Genomic DNA, 20,690 nt, shown 5'->3' with positions numbered 1-20,690 from the left:
GCATGAGGCATTTGATAAAATGCATGTGTAAGCCCTGTTAGTGTTCTGTGTTTGTTTTTCTAATAGGATGGAGGGTATTTAAATGACAGTAGGGAATCTCATGATGATGTTTTTTCAGTCAGTGGGTGCAGATCACCACCTGCATTCTTTTCAGTCCTATTTCCTCATTGCTAACATGTGAGCACTAGCTGAAATTTAAGAAAGGGTGTAGATTATTTTTTCCCTCTGTATCATGAATAGCAGATGTTCTCCAGACAGTGTTATGGCAGAATGGGACATAGTTAGTATCTCTCACCTATTCATGAACATTTCCTCTCAAAGATTTGCCAGCCCCTCTTGGAGCAGGTAGTAGTGTCCATATCCTAGTTGTGTTGCAATTATTATTTCACAGAATCATGAGGCAGGCAGTTCTTTTCAGGAATGTGTCAAAATCCATGTCCAGTAGATTCTGTTTTAAAATGGATTCTTGTAGTTGCATGTAGTACAAACCTCCAGGTTGTTTATCAATGGATGGATGGAAGCAGAATTGGTGGATGGGATAACAGACATGTTCATAGAATCACAGAATAGGACCATGGAAGGGTTGGCATTGGGAGGGACCTTACAGATCCTTTAGTTCCAATCCCCCATTCTTATCTCTTATTATTAAAGTGACCCCTACTTAATGTAATTTGTTCTATATAAAGGCTGATGAGGTCATAACTTGATGCTGAATTCTTCAATTTTGTATAGAGGTGTTTTATTTTGACTGGGGCCTGTTTTGCCAGACAGACACAACAGGCATTATTCAGATGCCTTTGGAACTTTTACCTATAGGCAGTCCATAATATTTTCCTCCTAGGAATACTATGCCTCATCTTTTTCTAAACTGTTCTAAGACTTTGTAAAAGGAAAAGGTACCTGAAGTCATTTCCTACCTGAGTGGAAACTCAGAGTTTAGGCAAGAGTGAACAGGAGAAAGGTTAAGAATTGTATGCCTGCAATTCCAGTAATACAAATTCAGTACACACTCAGTTAGAAGACTTCTCTTTTAGGATAGGACTTGAAGAATGGTTAAAACTTCTTCAAATTGGAAATTTAGGTTATGGAGTCTGTGATGCCAAGTGCATCACAGATTTCTAAATGGATCTGCAGACTTCAACTACACTCAGATAATCCTAATATTTTCCAATCCCTTGTCAGTGAAAGTGTCATATGTGGTATTGTTTATTCCTTTGCTTTCACAATACTTTGAAGGCATACATCTTTAAAAATGTAGGAAAGAATGTTGTCAACTAGCTTTAAAGGGTGACTGGAAACTGGAAAAGTGATCCACAGCATCTTCCTGGAACACTTAAACCTTGCAAAACTTGGACCTTAAAAGCACAGGTTTCCTATGATAACTTTTAAGATTGAGAAAATATTTTGTCTGTTGGTGTAATACTTTATTTCTCAAAGTGTTAGATATTGAAAGCTACAAGCTTCTATAAAGTGGGAAATAGAGTTTATCCATGAAGTTGCAATAGAGGGACTAAGACTAAATTTTCTGTATCTGCCCTGAAAATTATCTTTCTTTGATCCCATTGAAGTCAGTGGAGATTTGGATATTACTGTGAATAGAATAAGGAGATGTCTGATTTTAGCTTAGTTGTTTTCTGTTAATTCTGTTACATTCCTGTTGATCTCACGCAGTTTTCTGAAGGGGAGATCTACATACAGACACTTAGGTGAAGGAGCAGAGGCCTGCCCAGAGCTTCTATCTATTATTAGCTCTGGGCTTCTGGTAAAACTCACATGAAGGTGAGCTTTCACAAAGGTAGCTTTACTTGCTAAATTCCCTAGGTGATAACTGTATAGATCTATTCCACTGAAATTGTAGAACAGAAAATACTGAAGAGAATGAAAGAAAAAAATAAAACACTCACTTATGTTTCTGGGTCTTTGACCTGTAGTGTCAGCAAAAATGATATCCTGCACATTGGTTTTAAGGCTCTCTGATGGGACTTTCAGCACAAATGTTTATTTCATTGTTCTTAAATGTAGGATGCTGTTAGAAGATCTGTGACCTCAGCTTCCTGACCCAAAGTCTACAGTGCATAGATTTCTCAGTGGAACAACCTGGGCATATATATGATAATTTTTCCTACTGCTTGTTCTGAGAGCTGAATTGAACTCTTTCCACTGAAATATTTTAAAGAATTTTGCCTGGAGCGGAGATCTGATTTAGAAAACAAGAGTCTGAACAGTTAAACGCGACAGTTACAACAACCAACTTTAAACTATGGTTCTGAGTGGGAAGTGTGAGGCAATTTGCAGTAAAACTGCTCCATGTTGTGCCAGTGGAAAAGCATATTTTATCTCTTTTATTACACTGTCTCTGATCCCTCACCCTTATCCTCAAAAGATCTGCAAGTGTTTTTTCAGAGGACATTTTGGAAAGTAACATTCAAAACAAAAGTTAATACAGCAAATCATGGGCTGAAAAAACACATTAGATTTAGTCACACACTAAGTGGTTTGTTTTTCTGGCAGTCTCTCCCGGTGGCACAATTACAACTCCCTCCATAAGACAGAGTATGCCTGGCCTCTTGGGAACATGCTCAACTCCTCTGCTCTCCAGATAGCCACAGCTTCTTTTAGGCAGCCCAGCTGAATAATGCATTCTATTCAGTCTATTCAAATTCAAACACTGGGGCTTGTGGACTGTAATCTTATCATCAGGTACAAATAACAGTTTGCATGCCCAAAAGCCTTTCTGAACTGTATTGCTCTAGCAAAATGCTGTCTATTTCAATAGTCTTCCTGCTTTGAATGTGTATGTACAAGTAGATGATAAACACTTGATTTTATTTTTAGAGGATGAGAGACCAATTTTCTTCCAGAAAAATGTTACTAAATCCAAAAATTATGTAAGATTTCTACAGTGCAGAGGAAGATTATAATAGTTTAGCTGTTGGAAAACATATTGGTTTATTTATTATTTTAGTTTTCATTTCTTTGCTTTTGTGTGACAAAGAAATGGTTGAGGGCTTCATAAGAGCTGCATGGCCTAAGCATTTCATTTATTCACATTTGATTTTGGTATTTCATTTTCTGTTCCCTCTCCTTCCCAGTTTCTTGACATGAGTAATAGTTGAAAAAGTCAATAGGGTTTTTGCCTGATATATCAGCCTTTGTCAGTTTGGAGCTTACTCTTTTTGCAAGGATTTCTCATGCTGAGCAGGAGACAAACCCAGAATGTTCTTCCTCATTCCCCTGTTATTGCAAATAGCAGTCAGTAAGGAGGGTCAAAGACAGGTGTGAGGCAAGGAACTTGTAGTATGTTTCAAGAGAGAATTGATTACAACCTTTAAATCCACCCAGTACTTAATTTTTCAGTTCATTTACACCTGGAATGCCCTTCAGCAACTGGTCAAACATTCCTCAGTGTGGTGGTAACATAGGAGCCAAGAGAGTGTGAAAGAAATCATTTCTTACTCTGAGTGTACTTCTACAAAGCCGAGCAGGGAAAAACTCATTCCAGATATCACAACTTCCCTGTGGAGAAAATCCATTTTATTTTATTCTGGTTTCATGTAGAGGAGGCATAACCATGTTTATTTCACATAGCAGGATCCTTGAAATCAGGATAAAAACAGATTTTGAAGACTGAAACATACTTTTAAGTAGTGGATTTGTAGCTCCACTAGAAGAATTTTGCAACTCTTTTCTGAAACATTGGTGTAGTATCTATGTTTCAGATTTACAGGGTGTTTTGTTTTGTAATACTTAAAACTAGCTAAAAACCGACTTTTACTTAAAAGGAAAGGAGTATAGCTCATTTCTCAAAAATATTTTAGAATCTTGATCCAGCTTAAAGTCAAAGGCAGTTTTTTCAGGTAAGTATGGATGTATGCATTTATCATAATTTTCTGATTTGTTATTCATGAAAACAAATATTCTCTAGATAATTTTTATTGCTAAAGTATAGGAATCCAGCCTTTTTTTTATTACTCTACATACATTTTCCTATTTCATGTTTTCTTCACACTCTCAGAATGCTCTCTTTTATTTTTTTTTAATTATAATAAAGTTTGAAATAGTTTTGAGAAACCAGTTACTGACAAATATTTCTGAAGCTATAACAACCAGGGAAAATTTAACTGTAGTGTTTCTCCTTGTTTTGATTTGATTTTGGTTCTTAAAGAACAGAGATTTTCAGAAAATACCTCTTGTACTATTATACTACAAGTATAAAATCATGCTTTCTTCTCACACTTCTTATGGATTTAAAGGATTGAAACTGTAGGAAAGAATGGGGATTTCAATTCTTACCATGTTTTGTGTCAAGTGTTAATGGACATTAAATGAAAATGAATTCTTCCTCTTCATTTCCTGGCTTTGTTTAGTGTAGCCAGGTTGCACAGAATGATTAGTGCTGCTCCATCTTTGTTTTCATTGTTTCAGTGATGTTGATGATGCTCTTGCTACTTTAACCTGTTTTCTGTCTACTTGAGGATAACATCCCAAACTGGTTTTGTGGAAGAACTGCTAAACTAGTAGAAAACATCTTTGCCATTTCTTTCCATTGTCACTGTTTGAAATATATTAGTCTTAATTATTGAAGGTGCATTATGTAAATGGCACCTCTTACTTTGGCTCCTGGGATCAGGCCTTGCTTTCATTGAGACCAGCTCAACCAGGAGTGAAGCTGCAGCTACTCCTCACCATTCCATAATTAGTCCAGCCCTGTTACACCTGGGGTTGTCTAGCAATTTTTCTGTTTGGGAGAAATTCCTAAAGATTCATATCTTGTGTTCTAAAGTCTCTGAACTAAACCACTTAAATATTTTTACATTCAGTGATCTTTAGAAGACTCATGCTGCAGTTTTAGTGGATATGCTTCAAAGCACTTGAAACCTTACTTTACTTTAGGAGTTGAAAAACCTGAAAATCATGCTTTTAAAATTCCTTTTCAAGAACTGAGCAGTAATAAGCTACTGACCTTATTCTTGTGTGCTTAAACATTATTGACAATGTTTCTACTACACCACTTGAGTGAGGCACAGGAAGAAGTGAAGCAAATCAGCCATTTTTTAAATGTAGTTGTTGGTTTGGTTTGGGGGCGGGAGGGCAAGTTTGTTTTTTTTTAATGATAAATAACCAGTCACCTGATGAATATGATTAGCTTGTGGTTTGAATGACCTTTCCCCACTGAAAGCAGCTAGATCTAACTGTGGCTAAATTGTGTTAATCACATACCTACTTGACATGACATATTTTGACAAAAGTTTTTGTATTAAATGCATTGTAAAACTATTGATTAAATTGTATTGGTTTTTAACAATTAAGTATCCTAAGAGTATCAAGACATGTACATCTATGTAGTTCATAATGTATATAAATTTAGGTACATTTCATTACATAAAGGTATATTTGTGAATTGGTTTTCCCAAGCCTTTCCCAAGATTGTTCTTATATTTTTGAATAATTTTGTCTTTTCATGTCAAATGAGTGAAGTATGAAATGGATAAGAGAGGCACTTTTCCCAGTGGGAGATAGTGTGCTTTGGGTTTTGGAGGCCAAAAGTATTTTGCTTTTAACAACAAAGTATAGTATATAAAACAATAAAATTTTATTCTAGTTAGAAGATATATTTTGGTACCTTAGCTAGTACTAGATCTTAAAATGGGGATTTTATTATCTTAATAAAAACATCTGGTAATAAATGCAAGTGTAATTATGGAAGCAGTGAAAAACTTGTCTTCTTAAATGTATTTTCATTTTGAAATACTAAATATATAGTGTGCAGTCTCTTACTAACAATATGTATGATTAATTTAGAAGAAATAATTACTGTATGCAAATGTTTTCTTGGGGAGAAGCAAAGAGACTGACTGTTGCATAGAACTTAGTCTTTATTTGTTCAAAGAGTCACCAGTAATTCCACATATACTGGAAGTTAGTGTCTGGCAAAGTGTGTTAGAGTGGGAGTACCTGCTCAAGTACTTAGGAGATTAAATGTCAATATAATGATAAGGCTTTTTGTCTGTGTGGAAACCCAGAGGTGCAAATTGAATTAATCATTTTAATAATAGAACAAATGGCCCATTTGGTGTTGATGGGGAGCAAAGTTGCTATCTCCTAAATTAGGGTTCCTAAACACTGCAATGGATTTGCAAGCTGGTTCTGTAGTCCTGTGGAGCAGTGAGCTGTGCTACAGTAACAGGCCAGCTTTTCATACCACACATCCACTTGGTGCCTGTTTCTTAGACTTCATGTGAGACAAAATATATCAGATAGGTTGAACTGCTACCAAAAAGGACATTCTAACTATTAGTAACAGTTCTGTGTAAGCCTGCTTGGTTTTAAGGAGTTGTGATGATGATGATTTTTTGGTTTTGTCCTTGCAGAGCGCCCCATACCCTTTGACCACATGATGTATGACCACCTGCAGAAGTGGGGGCCACGCAGGGAGGAGGTGAAATTTTTTCTTCGTCATGAAGAGTCACCAGCTGAAAGCAATGAACAGAGTAAGTGCATTTATCCTGTAGTGTTGTGACTGAAACAGATTTTAAAAGATTTCTGAAGTGAGTTTGGTTTTCAGTTCATTCAGTGAACCTCAGTGGTTATATGTAATACAACTTCCTTGTACCAAAGCCATTTTAAACCTTCCTCAGGGGCACCTTTATTCTTGTTCTTGTGCACCAATTCTCCTCTTTAGAATAATTTTTACCAGTCTGTTGAGTAATAGCAAGATCTGTTTGTATTCTGCTTAATTTGGATCCAAAAAAGTTGGTGGATATTACAGACTTGATGTCGTTTTTTCTTATTGAAAGTCCCTACATTTTGAGAGGGTAGAATGATTCTTTTTTCTTCTTTCAGTTGCACAGAGAAAGACTTGGTAAAGTCCTTTGCCTCCTTTAAAAATTCAGATCTATTTTACAGACATCACTGGCAGAGGTTTCAGTGCCTTTGCTTTCTTTCAGTGCTTCATGTAGGTATATTTAATAGTTGGGAAAATTTGCATCTTAAAATTGCTGGTCTGCTTGGTTCTATAGGAGAAGTGTTTATATGAAGCAGTGCCCTATCAAGTGGAGTTTCTTAAAAGACTGGAAGAAAAAAATAGAAGTGTTTTAGCTTTCTGAACTTAATGGTGTAGACTGTACTTAATCTGTGAGAAGAGTTTTGAGACTGTAGACTTAATGGCTGTCAGACTGTCTGAAGGATGGGAAAGGTGTCTCAGTGAGGTGTGTTTGCATGCCCAGATTATCCTGACTCATTCAACTAATCTGACTACTTTTAACAACAGGATTTCAAGTCTTTGAGTCCTTATTGCTTTCAGCTGAGGCTGCTTCTCTTATTTTTAAGTGGTTCCTGCTTGTTTTGAATGCAGAAGTAGCAGACCCAAAAACGTGTGAGGGAATTTTGTATTAATTAAGTACTTTGCAAAATAGTCTGTTATCCTTTGGACAATACAAATATAAAGTATGTTAAGAAATTTAAGATACACTTAAATCCAAAGAATTTCAATGTGCAAGGAAAATGTTGCTCCTGAACCATGCTTGCAAGGCTTTTTAATCCATCATTGAGCTATGGATAGATTTCTAGATTAAAGTTGTTTATAAGTTAGACATTAGAAAAACTTCCTCTACTGTCTTAATTTATAGTGTGTTCAGTTGAAGCTACTGCTTCTTATGGACACAAAATATAAAACTTGAGTACATTGCTCTTCATGATATTTTGCCTGAAGAGAAGTGAGGAAAATAGAGCTGCATGTCTGTACTTTTAACTGAGGAGTTCTGTGAAGGAAAGGCTTTATTTCTGCTGATTCACTCCTTACAAAAAGTAACTTTACTAAGAAAGAGCTGGAACTAACAGAATAAAAATTCACAGGTAAAAGTTTGATACAAATTCTTGAACAGAATTCTAAGAATATATGAGAACAGTCTCAAGAGTAAAATACATTTGTGTTGAAAACTGAACTTTGCACTAAGAGTGATGCTTTACTTTTAGGTGGACGTCAAACCCAAAATCAAAGAAATGGTATAAATATACCTGTGGAGAAAAGAACAGAGAATGGGGTATGTAATACATCTTAAAGGTTTGGATCAACACCACTCAAACACTTTGTGTTTTAAAAATTATTACTTTTCAAAGTGTGTTATGATGGGAACTGGGGAAAATATATTGATCTTGGCTTTTTTTTTTATTTTGTTAAAAAATGAATGGGATGATGTGTCTTTTTCATCAGCTACTCTGAATTTTCTGTCTAGAAAGAAATTACATGATGTGAGAAGCTCTGGAGTCTTATTAATTCATGTTCTAATCTGTTGTATTCATTTTGTGTGAAGTAAAAACAAGCTACATTATACTTTCACACTTATATTGCCTGTCCACATATCTTTTCTTTGATTTATCTCATTGGTACTGATTCATGACATATTGTTATATGTTGAAACATGAGGATGTGTCTGTGAATTGGGATTTTTCAGATGCTGGTAGAAGAGCTTGCACACACCTCAGAGCCATCATTTTATACTGGCTTTATGCACTTGATTAATTTCTACACTTGGAGGTTTCTTAACTAATATATTATTAGGTTTCTAATTAAAAATACAAATTACATACCATAGGCAACCCATGATTCCTGGCTTGAACATTTTCTCTTTTATACATAAAACATAGTTTATATCTTTCAAAATTAACGTGGCTTAAAAGCCTTCTACTCCTGAGCTGAAACTCTTATTGCTTTCTTCTCTCTTATCTTCAGTAGTAATGAAGGTTCTGCAAAGCATGGTCTATTCTTGTTTGTTCAGGACCATTGTGCTGCCTTTACCAAGACACTCCAGCTATAGTTAGCCATTTTTAAACATTTTAAAATTTCAATAAATATGTTTGAGCTCACTAATTCATAGTTATATTATCTCAATAAAGCTCTGTCACTTATTACAAATGTGTGTATGGTTCTTAGAGTAAAATAATACTTAAAGCTTAAAAGCAAACAAATAAGTTTTTTCAAGCTGAGAATCTTAAAAAAAATTGTGCAGATTGAACAGTTTTATGTTTGTATATTGCCTGATAATTAACATTTAAAATTCACACACTCTCCCATGTAGCAACAGAGTTGTTCAGTCAGTTTGCAGCTTTTTGCAGCTTGTGTTGTGTATGGCATGTGGACCTAGGGGAAGGAATTTTTTCCCTATTCACAACAGTTAATCATGTATTGCTTTCCTTTTCTGTAGAGAGCACTGGCTGATACCCTGTGCTGCATGGATCCGTTTATCCTGCTGCCATTGTCATATTGACAATGTAGTGAGATCATGGTGCTCTAAAGTGCTGGGGGAATATAACTCTTTCATGACCTCCCCTGATCCACCCTTCTGTGTGGGTTGTAGCTCAGATACTACATTTGAGATGTAATATATTTGGAAATTAGGACTGGCATGTGAGTTTTAGGGGTAAAGCTCAGACTTGATAACTTGAATGACATTTTTATCTTCATTCCATTCAGGACAGCTATTTTTCTTTTTTTTTTTTTTTAGATTCCAAAAGTTGGCCATAAAATTAAAATTTGTTGGGGAACTGATCACTTTTAAAAGGACTTTTACCAGGTTTAGGAAATAAAGTGTATTAAATACCAGGTTTATGAAAATAGAAGAAAGACTGAAACCTGAGGGTGTTATAGTAATGTAAAATTGTAGTGGGTTTTAATCTAAAAACGGTGCAAATTAGGTTTTGGAAGTGTTTAAAACTAAGATTTTCAATTATGCTAAGTTTTAAATCAGAGGGGGAGGGGGAAAAAGAGGTGGCTTCAGGATCAAGGATTTAATCAGCTTACACTTACGTAATGCATTAGGCTTATTCATTGTTGCTGGCAATGCTGAATGTTAGACTGGCCCTAAAATCAACACAAACCAATGGAACATTGAAGACAGCTCAGATTTTACCAAATACTCTGCATTCAGGTATATTTTTATTATGTGTACCTGCTTTAAGGAAATAGCTGATTTCTTGCTTAATATTGCGTAGAGGTGTAAATGTGATATGCATATGCAAAGATGAATGTTAGTTTAATTGATTGAACCAATAGTCTTGGAAAAAATTTTGGGCAATCTATCCAGTTAAATTTAGATGATTCTATTAATTGGCATTTTGTCATATGCAGTAAGATTTTTTTGTTGTTGTTCTTTGAAACTATATGTGCTTGATCAGCAATTACTTGAATAATGGTTATCTTAAAATCACATTATGTAAATGCTTAAATTTCAGTAGTTTATTTTCAAGTTAAAAATAGAATAGGCTCTCTCTTCCAGCAGTGAAATATTTTTTGTAAAAAGAATACTTACCTGTAAGTATTCATCTGGGAGCTTTGTATTCTGCATAACAAAGTCTAAAAGAAAAACTCCATGAGGTTTTGTGAACTGACAAGTGCTCTTATTTCAGAGGTGACCTTTTGGGGATTGCTTTTTGTTTACAACTTTCTTTCTCAGAAGTGGAATTATGCTGTAGTAGGGACCTGATCTTTCTGCCAGTACACAAAAGTACAGATGAGTGAAGATCAGACTTACATAACTAAACATTTCCTTTTGCCAGGGAGATTGGACAGTGTCTCAGGAGGGATTCTCTTCTCTGAGAACAGCTGCCTCTTCCTCTGCTTCCATTCTTTAGCTTGTGTAACTGAGCCAATTGGGGCTGAACACAAGTTGTAACAAGGAGAATTCTAAATAAATAAGGGGAAAAATATGTTTTATCATTGAGAGTAACAGGTATTGGAACAGACTCTTCAGAGTCTGTGGAATTTTGATCTAGCTGAATAAAGTCCTGAGCAGTCTGAATTGCTCCAGTCAGGGCTTATTGAACCAGATGACTTCCAGAGGCTCCTTTCTACCTAAATCATTCTTTGATTCTGTGATTGGTGGCCATGAAGCAGTGGTCATCCAAATGCTGGGTCTTGTTTGCTTTCAGATGTGCTGGCATGATCCAAGCACCATTCCATAGCAGCAGCAGTGCGTGAACAGTGAGGCAGAGCAAATATAGGTGAAACCACTGGGGGTCAGTGGCAGACAGGAGAGTCTGGGGAGCCCCAGCCCGGCTGAGCTGCCCTCGGCAGGAGATGTGGATCAGATGCTGCTCTCTCAGAAGGAGCACCCACTGGATAATAACAGTTGTCCAGGTGAAAAGGTAATCAGATAACCCAGAAATTTCTTGGAGATGAGAAAACAGGAAAACAGATGTAGTTCGGGGGGGAAAAAAGGATGTGGTACAGGAACATGACAGAAGTCAAATGTGTTGGACTGAATAAAAGTAGATTAGTGTAATGAAAACAGTCTGTATATGAAGAAATACTCATTTGCTGTAGTTGCTTATATATAAATAACAATATATTTTAAGTATAGACTATTTTATACATAATAATTTACTTGAGGAGCATAAAATCTCAGTTTGTGGTCTCTGGTGCCAATTTTTTAACTTATTTTTGCTGTTTCTAAAATTGCTTCCCTGATTTAGAGAGAATGATATCAATAAGCCTTTTTCTTAATGGATGTTGACTGGAGACTTTGCCAAGAAATACAAAGTGGAACCTCATTTTATCTCACTACAGAATTTGTGTTAACATTAGTATAAAGGAAATTTGTGTAGAGGAAGAAAACTTGACCATCATCCCAAACCAGAGACACACTCCTGCAAATTTTCTTAGTATTGAATCTGTGACCAGAAGATGAAGTTGAGTGTTAAAAGTTTTGTGATGATTAGATAACAGAATTCATGCTCACTATTTCTGTTTAAGTATCTCAAATCAAGCTCTTAGCAAAAATTACAACCGGTAGTCCAGCTGTTTTAGTATCAGGAGAATCTTATACTGAGGGAATTCTTAAGGAAATTCCATTAACAGATGTGTTAGAACTTCTACATATGTGTATACACAAGGCAGTTTTTTGTAGCACTGATTTAATTTCAAAGAGTGTATGGTTACTGATGGAGTCTCTGTGTTCCACTCCATCATGACCGCAGGAAAGCTACACTGCTTTTGAGTGCCTGTGGTGTGACTTGTCCCATTCTGTGCTTAGAGATTAGATAGATTTACAAATGGGGCCAAAATCCCTGAATAGAATTATAAATTGTTCATTAGTTTTAACCATTTCATCCATATGAGTGTGACCAGATAAAAAGGCATTAACATCTAATATACATTGTGTTATGGGGGGCCATTTACAAGTATTCTTTCTCAAGATATAACAAATCTAATTGTGAGGAAAAAGGCAAACAAGTCACATTTTTAACAGAAGTAATAAACTCAGATGAGAAATACATTATATGTATTTGCTTGAAGTTTCTCATTTGAACTATTGAAGGATAAAGAGCTTTGTCTGGATAGAAGTTGTTCTTCAAAGCTGAGCTGCAAATTCAATTTAATATAAGCTTGTAAGTATTAAGCACTCTGTTTATAACATTTAACAGTGTGCTTGGAAGGGGCTGCCATTCACATAAGGCAGGTTTTAATCAAATTTGTTTAAAATGAACAGAAAACTGTGTCACTGTTGAAATTTAGGTTTAGGTGTCTCATAGCAAAGTCAAAGCAAATAATTCCATTAAAATATGATTTTAAACAATTTAGGCACAAACAATTCTAACAGTGTGCAGGAAAGTATTTTTCCCTGAAGAAATATTAATGTAAGCTTCCTGGAACCTTTTGACCTTCTAATAAAAGGGTAATTAAGTCAGATTCAAGTTTTCCCAGTTTTCTGCTGCAAATTTCTCTGTTGCTTTTGTAAAGAGACAAAAACTTGTCTGCTACTCCTGCTGCCAGAGATGTTCCCTTTTATAAGGTATAGATTCTGAAAATTGTTTATCTGTTAGAGGGAAGCCTTGCTGCCCCTGCAGCAACCTTTTGCACCATCAAATTCCTAGTTCAGTTCCTAGCTCAGAGTTAATAGAGTTTGGATTCTCCACTGACTGATAGAGTTCTTTAAGTCTGTCTGAAGCATTTTCCAGACAGCTGGCAGTATGTTGCTCTTCAAAAAAATAGAAAAACTAATCCAACTAAAGGATTTAAGGGAAAAAATTAAATTAGGAAGCAGAAAAAAAAATTAAAGTCTAAAGCTAATTTTAATGCATACAAATAGCTTTTGAATTCTTGCCAGACTAGAAATCTGAGTCTTTTCACACCTCAGTAAAGGATAGTTATGTAGGGGAACATCTCTAAAAGACTAATAATTGTGTGATCTTCTAGAAAGTATTTCTGTGAAGCTGTAGGAATTCAAATGCTCTTGACCTCATACCTCCCTCTGAGACCTTTTTTAAACCTTTTGGGCAAAATCACATCTTTCTTGGATCTGGAATGTCATAAAAACAGTGTTTTAAATTGTCCTGTGCAATCTCGAATACATTGTAGTCCATAATGGACAAAGTTACTATATGTTTAGATTTTGTGAGAATAATTTCATAGGTTTCATTCCACTTACTCTGTGATTATTTTCCTATTACAATTTTAATTATGTTAGGATTAGTTTATGACTAATACTCACTTTTAACATCTGACTTAGTTTGGTTTGATGAGTCTAAGGATTATTTGACTAGTTGGGACCAGGGAGCATTCTTGGAACCCACTTGGAACCTGTGAAAGGACTGTTTTCCTCCATGTCTTCTCCATGTAGTTATGTAATTTTTAATCTCTGTCATTCCAGATACCAGATATCTGTCTAGAGGGCTGTGGACATGAGAGTCACAGTATCCAGACTTGTATCATACAGACATTTGCACACACTTATTTGCAGTGAATGGATTTTGTAGTTCTGCTGCTTCTCTGGGAATCAAAGAGTTCTGCTCAACAAGTTACAGGAACTGAATGTGTGGTTTTCTAGTTCAGAGCAGCCCAGAGATGTGTTCCCATTTTACAGATGAGAGAATACCTAAACTGTACCACTTACTGAATCTCTATCTCTAGTTCTTGTTTTTGCAAATCTATCTTTGCTATTCTTCACTCCTGGCTTTGCAGTTTTATATATTTTTTATACTTAGCTGTAGATATCCATGACAGGGGCAGGAGGAGAAGTCTGTCTGTTTGTTTAAACTCTAACTATGGTATTTGTTTTCCTGTGTTTGTGTTGTGGACATGGAGCAATACAATTCACTCTTTTCCCTGGATTTCTAAATAAATGAAGCATGTGAAGAATTGCTTCCAGTTGTCACTGCACACAGAGATCCTGAGCTGCTTGGCTCTTACATAAAGTTAGAACAAATTAGAATGAGTGTTTCAGCTGATGCATAACATTACACACATAAACTCAAATATAAATGCAGTAAATGTTTAAGTAAATGTTACTTAAAGACTTGATATTTTTCTGAAGCATTGCTGTGCAGCCCTTACACCTGCACTGTACACTTCAATGCCCTTTGTCACAGCTGTATCCTTTTGCGGTCACGTTAGTATCATTTTTAGTTAAACCAAATATTTTAGTATCAAGTTATTTTAGGGAAGTTGGGACTTGTCTTTTCCTTTATTTCTGTAGATTGTTATAGGAGACTGCTTATGAAATTCACTGTGTGGCTCTGAGAGCTTAAATGTTAAAGTTTGAGAGTTTAGACTGCTGCTCTGACTCTGAACAGCTTTCAGTTCAGAGCAGGATACTTTACTGGTCCATGCAAGGCCAGCTATTCATTTTCAGTCCAAATTTAGAGTTCTGTCTTTTATGTAGCTATGTCATTTGCAGATCAGTGTTTTCTCTCATCTCTTCCATGGTCTCTGTGGTGTTTCTCATGCAGTGCAGCTGTGGCCTCCTTTCTCTGACACACCTTTCCATGTTCACAGGCTTGCTCATTTAGTTTCCTGTCCATCTTGCCTCTGGACACCAGGCATACCTATTTCCCACCTGCATGTTTTTCCCAGGCGAGTGAACCTTCCTATTTCTCTGTTGTTTCTGCAGCTGCCTCCAGATCTAATGGCTGCTAAGTTTGTTCCCCCTGCAGTCTTCCTCGGATCAAAGCCGAGAAAAATGAAAGTCCCTCTGGCTAATTTAGGAGCCAGGGAGTTAAACTTGTTCTTCTTCTCGTATTCCTAGTGGATGATCGTACTCTACAGCTCATACCTTTACTTGTTTGCTAAAAATAAGCCTGCTCTTTATTCAGCTGGAATAGTCACTGTTTTGTGCTTGGACATAGAGTTCTTCACTGTTCTTATGGAGACCCATTTGACTGGATCTCTTGTATAAGTGCAGTGAATCATGCTTGAATTACTTTCTTGAAAGAAGGAAGAGAGGGTGAACTTGCATGGCATCGTGAGTTTGACAAGGTAAATTACAGCTTTTAATGTTTTGGGATTTTATCTTCTACAGTATCCTGATTTGTAGATACATAAGAAATTGTTAATGGGGTTTAGTATTTTCTGTAATGTTTAATATTTAAAAATCCTTAGGTCTAGGTTTTGGCTTTTTCCACTCTTCTCTGGCTTGCAGATTCTTGATTTATGCTACTGCACACATGCTTTAGCTTTATTGCTGGCTCATATCTTCATCTTGTTGCATGCAAGATTTAAGAAAAATCTGAATTATGTAGGGAAAAAGCAAATTGCAAACACTGGAAAGGTTATTTGCATAAAATTGTGGTATCTCTTGTGACTCTGTTTGCCTTTAATCTTAGTCAGTCTCTGTTAATAAAGAAACTCTTTGTTAAGTTTCAGGTGGTATGATTTACTATCACTTTAAATGATAAAATTGCATACAAAAAACAATGATTTTTGTGATTTCTTTGGTATTCAGTTTTGGCCCAGCATTGTGAATACTACAGAAATACAAAGGAACAAATAATTCATGTGTTTTTCAAGCTAAATTGTCTATAGTCCTACACTTTCAGTTTAACCTGATAACTGAAAGAACTGTATATTGCTCAACATTTTCCACTGAATATGAAAAGTGCAATGAATCAAGCTGATTATAGTTGACAGCTGGCTTGATCTTGCCGTGATTAGGTCTTTTACTGCTGGCAAAATCCACTAGCCTTTTCCGTTAGCTGATTGCTGATGAATGCACAGAGACAGCTTTTCATATCGATAAAGAGTTTGGGGAAACCTGCATCCCACATGGAGTAAAATTAAAAGGCATCCTACCTACTATTGATTGCACTGAGCCAAACAGCCATGCAGGAGCTGGTAAGATGTGCAGGGTTGTTGTTTTGGCTTGCTCACAACAAACTGTTAAACCAGTAGTGTAGGCAGAAAAGAGCAGAAGGATGGAGCTGAAGCGTGTTGAAGCGTCGGAAATGTTTACAGCTGACGGGCACTGCTGCGAAATAAAGATGTGCTCTCTTGCAATTAGATGGGAAAATAGTGAACAGGTAATAAATTACTTTTCAAAATTTGTTTGTTTTGCACTTTGGTGGGCATGTTATTTAAGTGCTGTGCAGCTTTTGCACTTCAATTTAAATGATTTTGGGTTTAGTTGTCACATGACCAGAATGCAGACCAGCTTGGGTTTTGTAACACTTTATCTCTGAATTGAAATTATTTATCAGATTTTCTTACATGCATTCACTATCTTTCTTATGTTTTAAGACTTTATCAAAAGCTCATTACTTCAAAATGTCATGGTCAACTTTTGCCTTTAACAGTTTGCTTTTATGGGAAGTACAAATTGTACGCTAAGGTCACAACACATCTTTCAGTTACAGGATACATACTTGCTGTACTTCTGTGTTTTAGAAATGTTTCATTCTACTATTCTTATATGAACAGTGTTACATCATAGAAAAACTTTTTATTGAAACAATTAAGGGCAGAATAAACACAGAATTGGTGCTAAACACATTGTTCAGACTAACGGTAACTGCATCTTAATCATCCTTAGCAATCCTATCAGAATAAGCTGTTGCTCTTAGAAAAGACCCATAAAAATATAGTTCCAAGAGCATTTCTAAAGGATCTAGACAGTGTATTTTCAATGTATATTGTAACTGGTCTATGACTCAAAATCACTATGAGTAAAAGGATCCGTGTTGTAAAAAGGTCTGAGATTTTGTTCACAACTCATATTTCAACAAGAATGCATAATGTCTTTTAAGATGCTTTTTTTTAGGAGTATGAGGTTGATGTTTAATTAAAAACCAGCTACTGGGTATTTTAGCCAAGACTAAAATTAATATAAACATACTTAAGATTTCTGTGGCTGTTTAAAAGTGGCTGCAAGGACAAGGAAGAAAGTAGTGCTTTAAATAAACAAGTTTCAGATGCTACTTTCCTAGAAGTAATTTATAAGCAGTCTATTTCAGATGTAGCAGATGTTCAATATATGCTTAAATCCATTTCTAATTTGGAAAATCTATTCTAACATTGTTTTCATTTTTGTTAAATTCTGTCTTTTCATAGCTGTTCTGCTTAAAATAGCAGCTTCACTAAGAAAGTAATATGGGAAAACAGGAAATCTGGAGTCTGTAGCTTATACTGAGTAGACTTGAAACATTTTCTTATGGAGTGACTCACAAGCATGAGCAAATTGGAGGAATTACTAACAAGACAGTGTAGACTGAGAGAGGTTAAGATTTTTATCAACTATAGATAATGTGACATTTTTCAGCAAACTGTGATGCAGTTGAAGCAACTTTATTGTAAGAAGCTGTTAGTATCTTTATTTGCATAATGCAGTAATACTTTAGAATAGGATTTTGGGGTAAAATTACCCAATTCTGTTTGTGATGTTAATTGCAGGATTGTTTTATTATCATGAGATATTACCCACTAGTTAGATTTTCTTTAATTCCCAATATTCTGGGTATCTTTACTGGGTTTAATTAGCTCGCTCATTTCCATTAAGCTAAAAAAAGGCACGTGCTATTGTCATTGGATTCTTTAAAATGGATTTCTGCTATCGGCATGTTTCTGACCCAATTAAAAAAAATGCAAGGCTGAGCTGTGGATAAAGCCACTAAACTGGAAATAATGTCATCCATGTCGAGATCAGCAAAGCTCTATTTATTTTAAATAAAAACAGATACTTTCTTTTGTCTTTTTATAGCATTACACATGAGTTTAGACAAAGGATTTTCAGATTGTTTGTTGTGTGTGTCACTAAGATCAAGTTTATGGAAAATGTGGTCATATGACCACATTTAATTTGATGATATACAGGGTCAATATATTTCAGAAATTTACAGAGGTCTGAATCACTAATCTTCAGTAGATGCTCCATCTCCTCCTATAGACCTCAGAGAGCAAAAGGAGGCCACATACTTTTCATCTATGACCTATCTGATGCAGGAGTGACTTAATAAACTCAGATATCTTCCACCTGTTTTCCTCATCACTACTATTGTGCCAAGGACAGGTACCCAAGGTGTGTGTTGGATATTCTCACCAGCAACCCTTAAGGCTTTGTTGCCAACTGGGCTTTTTAGAACATCCTCCCCTTTGTTATTTTGAATGCAGCTTAAGGCAAAGACGGAACCTGTCTGGGTTTCTGCTGCTCATGTCCAGATTAGCATTGGAGAATTAGGAAGTCTTTTGGTAGATTCAGCAGGCAAAGCAAGCTGTTCCTTTCTCTTCTGCTCTGGCAGTTTGGAGTTCTTCAGCCAGAGCTGTTATTCCTTTGCTGTAAATGCCACACAGGGGAGGAAATGCAGGGATGGCCCACGGGGGTGACAGCACCCTGGTTTGGAGAGGCTGTGAATTGTCAGAGCACCGATCCCTGTCTGGAATTCAGTGGCTGGAGATCACTCCAACCTACCCCTTTTCATTTCATAGTTGTCATTCTGCTTTCTTCTGGGAAAATGCTCATTTATATAATACACTTCACTCCCTCTTTGCCCACATGCTCGCATACCTAGTTCCAGATCTGCCAGTTCTGTTTGTCACATAGCTCTGTAGGTTTCTGGGATTTGACAGCTCTGCAAAGGTAAATCCCTAGTCTGGAGATAAATTTTGTATTCCCTCCTATGCTCTAGGAAGTCAGAGCAACTTAAAACTGCTGTGGATTATGGAAAGCTGAGTCTTTCACTGTGTGCAGACCTAAATATTTACTGTGCCTTTCCATGTAGCCATTTTAAAGCTTCTCAGGAACAATTTGCAGCATCTTCCTCACCTGTGCTGTGCTCTCCTTTTAGGATGGTGAAAATGTTTTTTTTTTGCAATAGCAGAATTGTATGTCTCCTCAATGAAGTCCATATGGGGGATATAAATTCTTTCACAAGCTCAAAGTTGTTGCTTCTTGGAATTTTTCTCTCTCTTGCAGTTTCTGCCTCTAATAGTACTGTGGTTTTGGTTTGGTGATGGGTGTGTGTCCCCACCCCCTCAGTCTTTGATATCCTAGTGTTTACCCCATTTGGGTAAAAAGTGTATCTTTCACATTTTTTTCTCCTTGAGGATATGGTTACCTTTACTATCACAGGAAGGAAGGTCTGGAGGAATTCAGAGAAGTCCTTTTGGTTTGGTTTTGTTGTGGTTTTTTTGGTTTGGGTTTTTTTTTTTTTTTTTTTGGTTTTGCAATAAAGGTCATTTGGCCAAAATCTTCCTTATCGGTATAACAGTTTTGGAGTGTCAACCTATGTAAAGAATAAACAGTGGAGCTGGGCTGCAGGTGAGGTATCTGCTGCTTTATTTTCAGTAGCTGCTCTGTATTGACTTTTTAATAAACTGGCTGAATACTGACAGAATGACAATATTGGTTTAATAAAGATGGTTGAAAGTAGTGCAACACAAGCAAAAACTTTCTGTGTCACCATTTTGATGGGCAAACCAGAACCAGCTCTTCTGGGCTCCACAGTAGAAGCTAAGACACAGACTTTTTAAACTCTGTGTGCTGGTTGTTCACATTTTAAGTGGCATTGACCTTGGCAGTTGGTGGTTTAACCTCAGATTAATTTCTGGCTGTGACAAGAGAGGAACAGAGTGGTGGAACAAAGTACAAGAAGAGAAGTACTAAATGAGGGAGAAAGGATACAGGTGATGGGGGGAATGATAGGAAGAAGACTAGAAAATCTGTGAGAGTTCATAGAACATGATTGAGTGTACAAGAATATGCACAGAAGAAGGTGGAGCTTGGCCAGTTTCAGGAAGCTTGAGTTACTTGAACCTGTGGTTCCCCATGCAGGGTTTTGGGAAGGGAACTTCAGAAGATTGTGTGGGAGATGGGTGTGAACTAGAAAGAAGGAATAAATAGATAAGGGACGTTAATGACATGGTGGTTCTTGCAAACCTAGAAAAAGATCCGAAGAGATAGTGTGCAGGAAATGATTAGTAAGTTCTTGTATTACTCTGCTTTTCTTTTTCAATTAGTTGGTTACATTAGCTTTACTGGCTGGGTGTTGCTGAACCAAAGCATGAGACCACCAGTCCTTATAGTGGCCTGTAAAGCTTTTGAATATTTGGTTTTTCCTTTAAAGCTCTTTTGAAATCATAACAGTCTCAGGTATGGATTTAGTGTATGTTTTATTATTATTTTCAAAGTAACTGTTCTTACTAGTGCAAATTTAGAAAATTATAAGAAATAATTCTCTTCATGGGTTAAGCGTGGAAGCAAAAAAGTTGCATAAAATCAGACCACATCCCAATTAATCATCTTTTAAAAAATAATTTATTCAAAGGGTTGGTCTCATGGGGTTTTTATTTTAATATTGACATAATTAGATTCCTCTTAAAAGAAAGTTTTCTGTTGGGAGTAAAGGCTAAAAACCACTGGAATCCATCCCTTGACTACAGTACATCCTGCTTGTCAAAGAAGTATTTTAAGTTCAGGTGCAATTTTTCA

At 36.2% G+C, this 20,690-nt stretch overlaps 1 protein-coding gene across 5 annotated transcripts in view; it reads left to right on the top strand.

Annotated features, from left to right (window-relative positions):
• The window catches only part of PPP1R13B (protein phosphatase 1 regulatory subunit 13B), a 69,282-nt gene that overhangs the window by 25,634 nt on the left and 22,958 nt on the right, over positions 1-20,690 (top strand). For all 5 annotated transcript variants that reach the window (XM_059473551.1, XM_059473553.1, XM_059473550.1 and 2 more), the window contains exons 3-4: positions 6,372-6,491; positions 7,975-8,042. In XM_059473551.1, coding sequence (XP_059329534.1) covers positions 6,372-6,491; positions 7,975-8,042 — 188 coding nt within the window. The remainder of the gene's footprint in view (positions 1-6,371; positions 6,492-7,974; positions 8,043-20,690) is intronic.

Source organism: Ammospiza nelsoni, chromosome 6, assembly GCF_027579445.1.
Source record: "Ammospiza nelsoni isolate bAmmNel1 chromosome 6, bAmmNel1.pri, whole genome shotgun sequence".
Classification (NCBI taxonomy): Eukaryota; Metazoa; Chordata; class Aves; order Passeriformes; family Passerellidae; genus Ammospiza; species Ammospiza nelsoni.
This window is presented reverse-complemented; position numbering and strand designations above follow the sequence as displayed.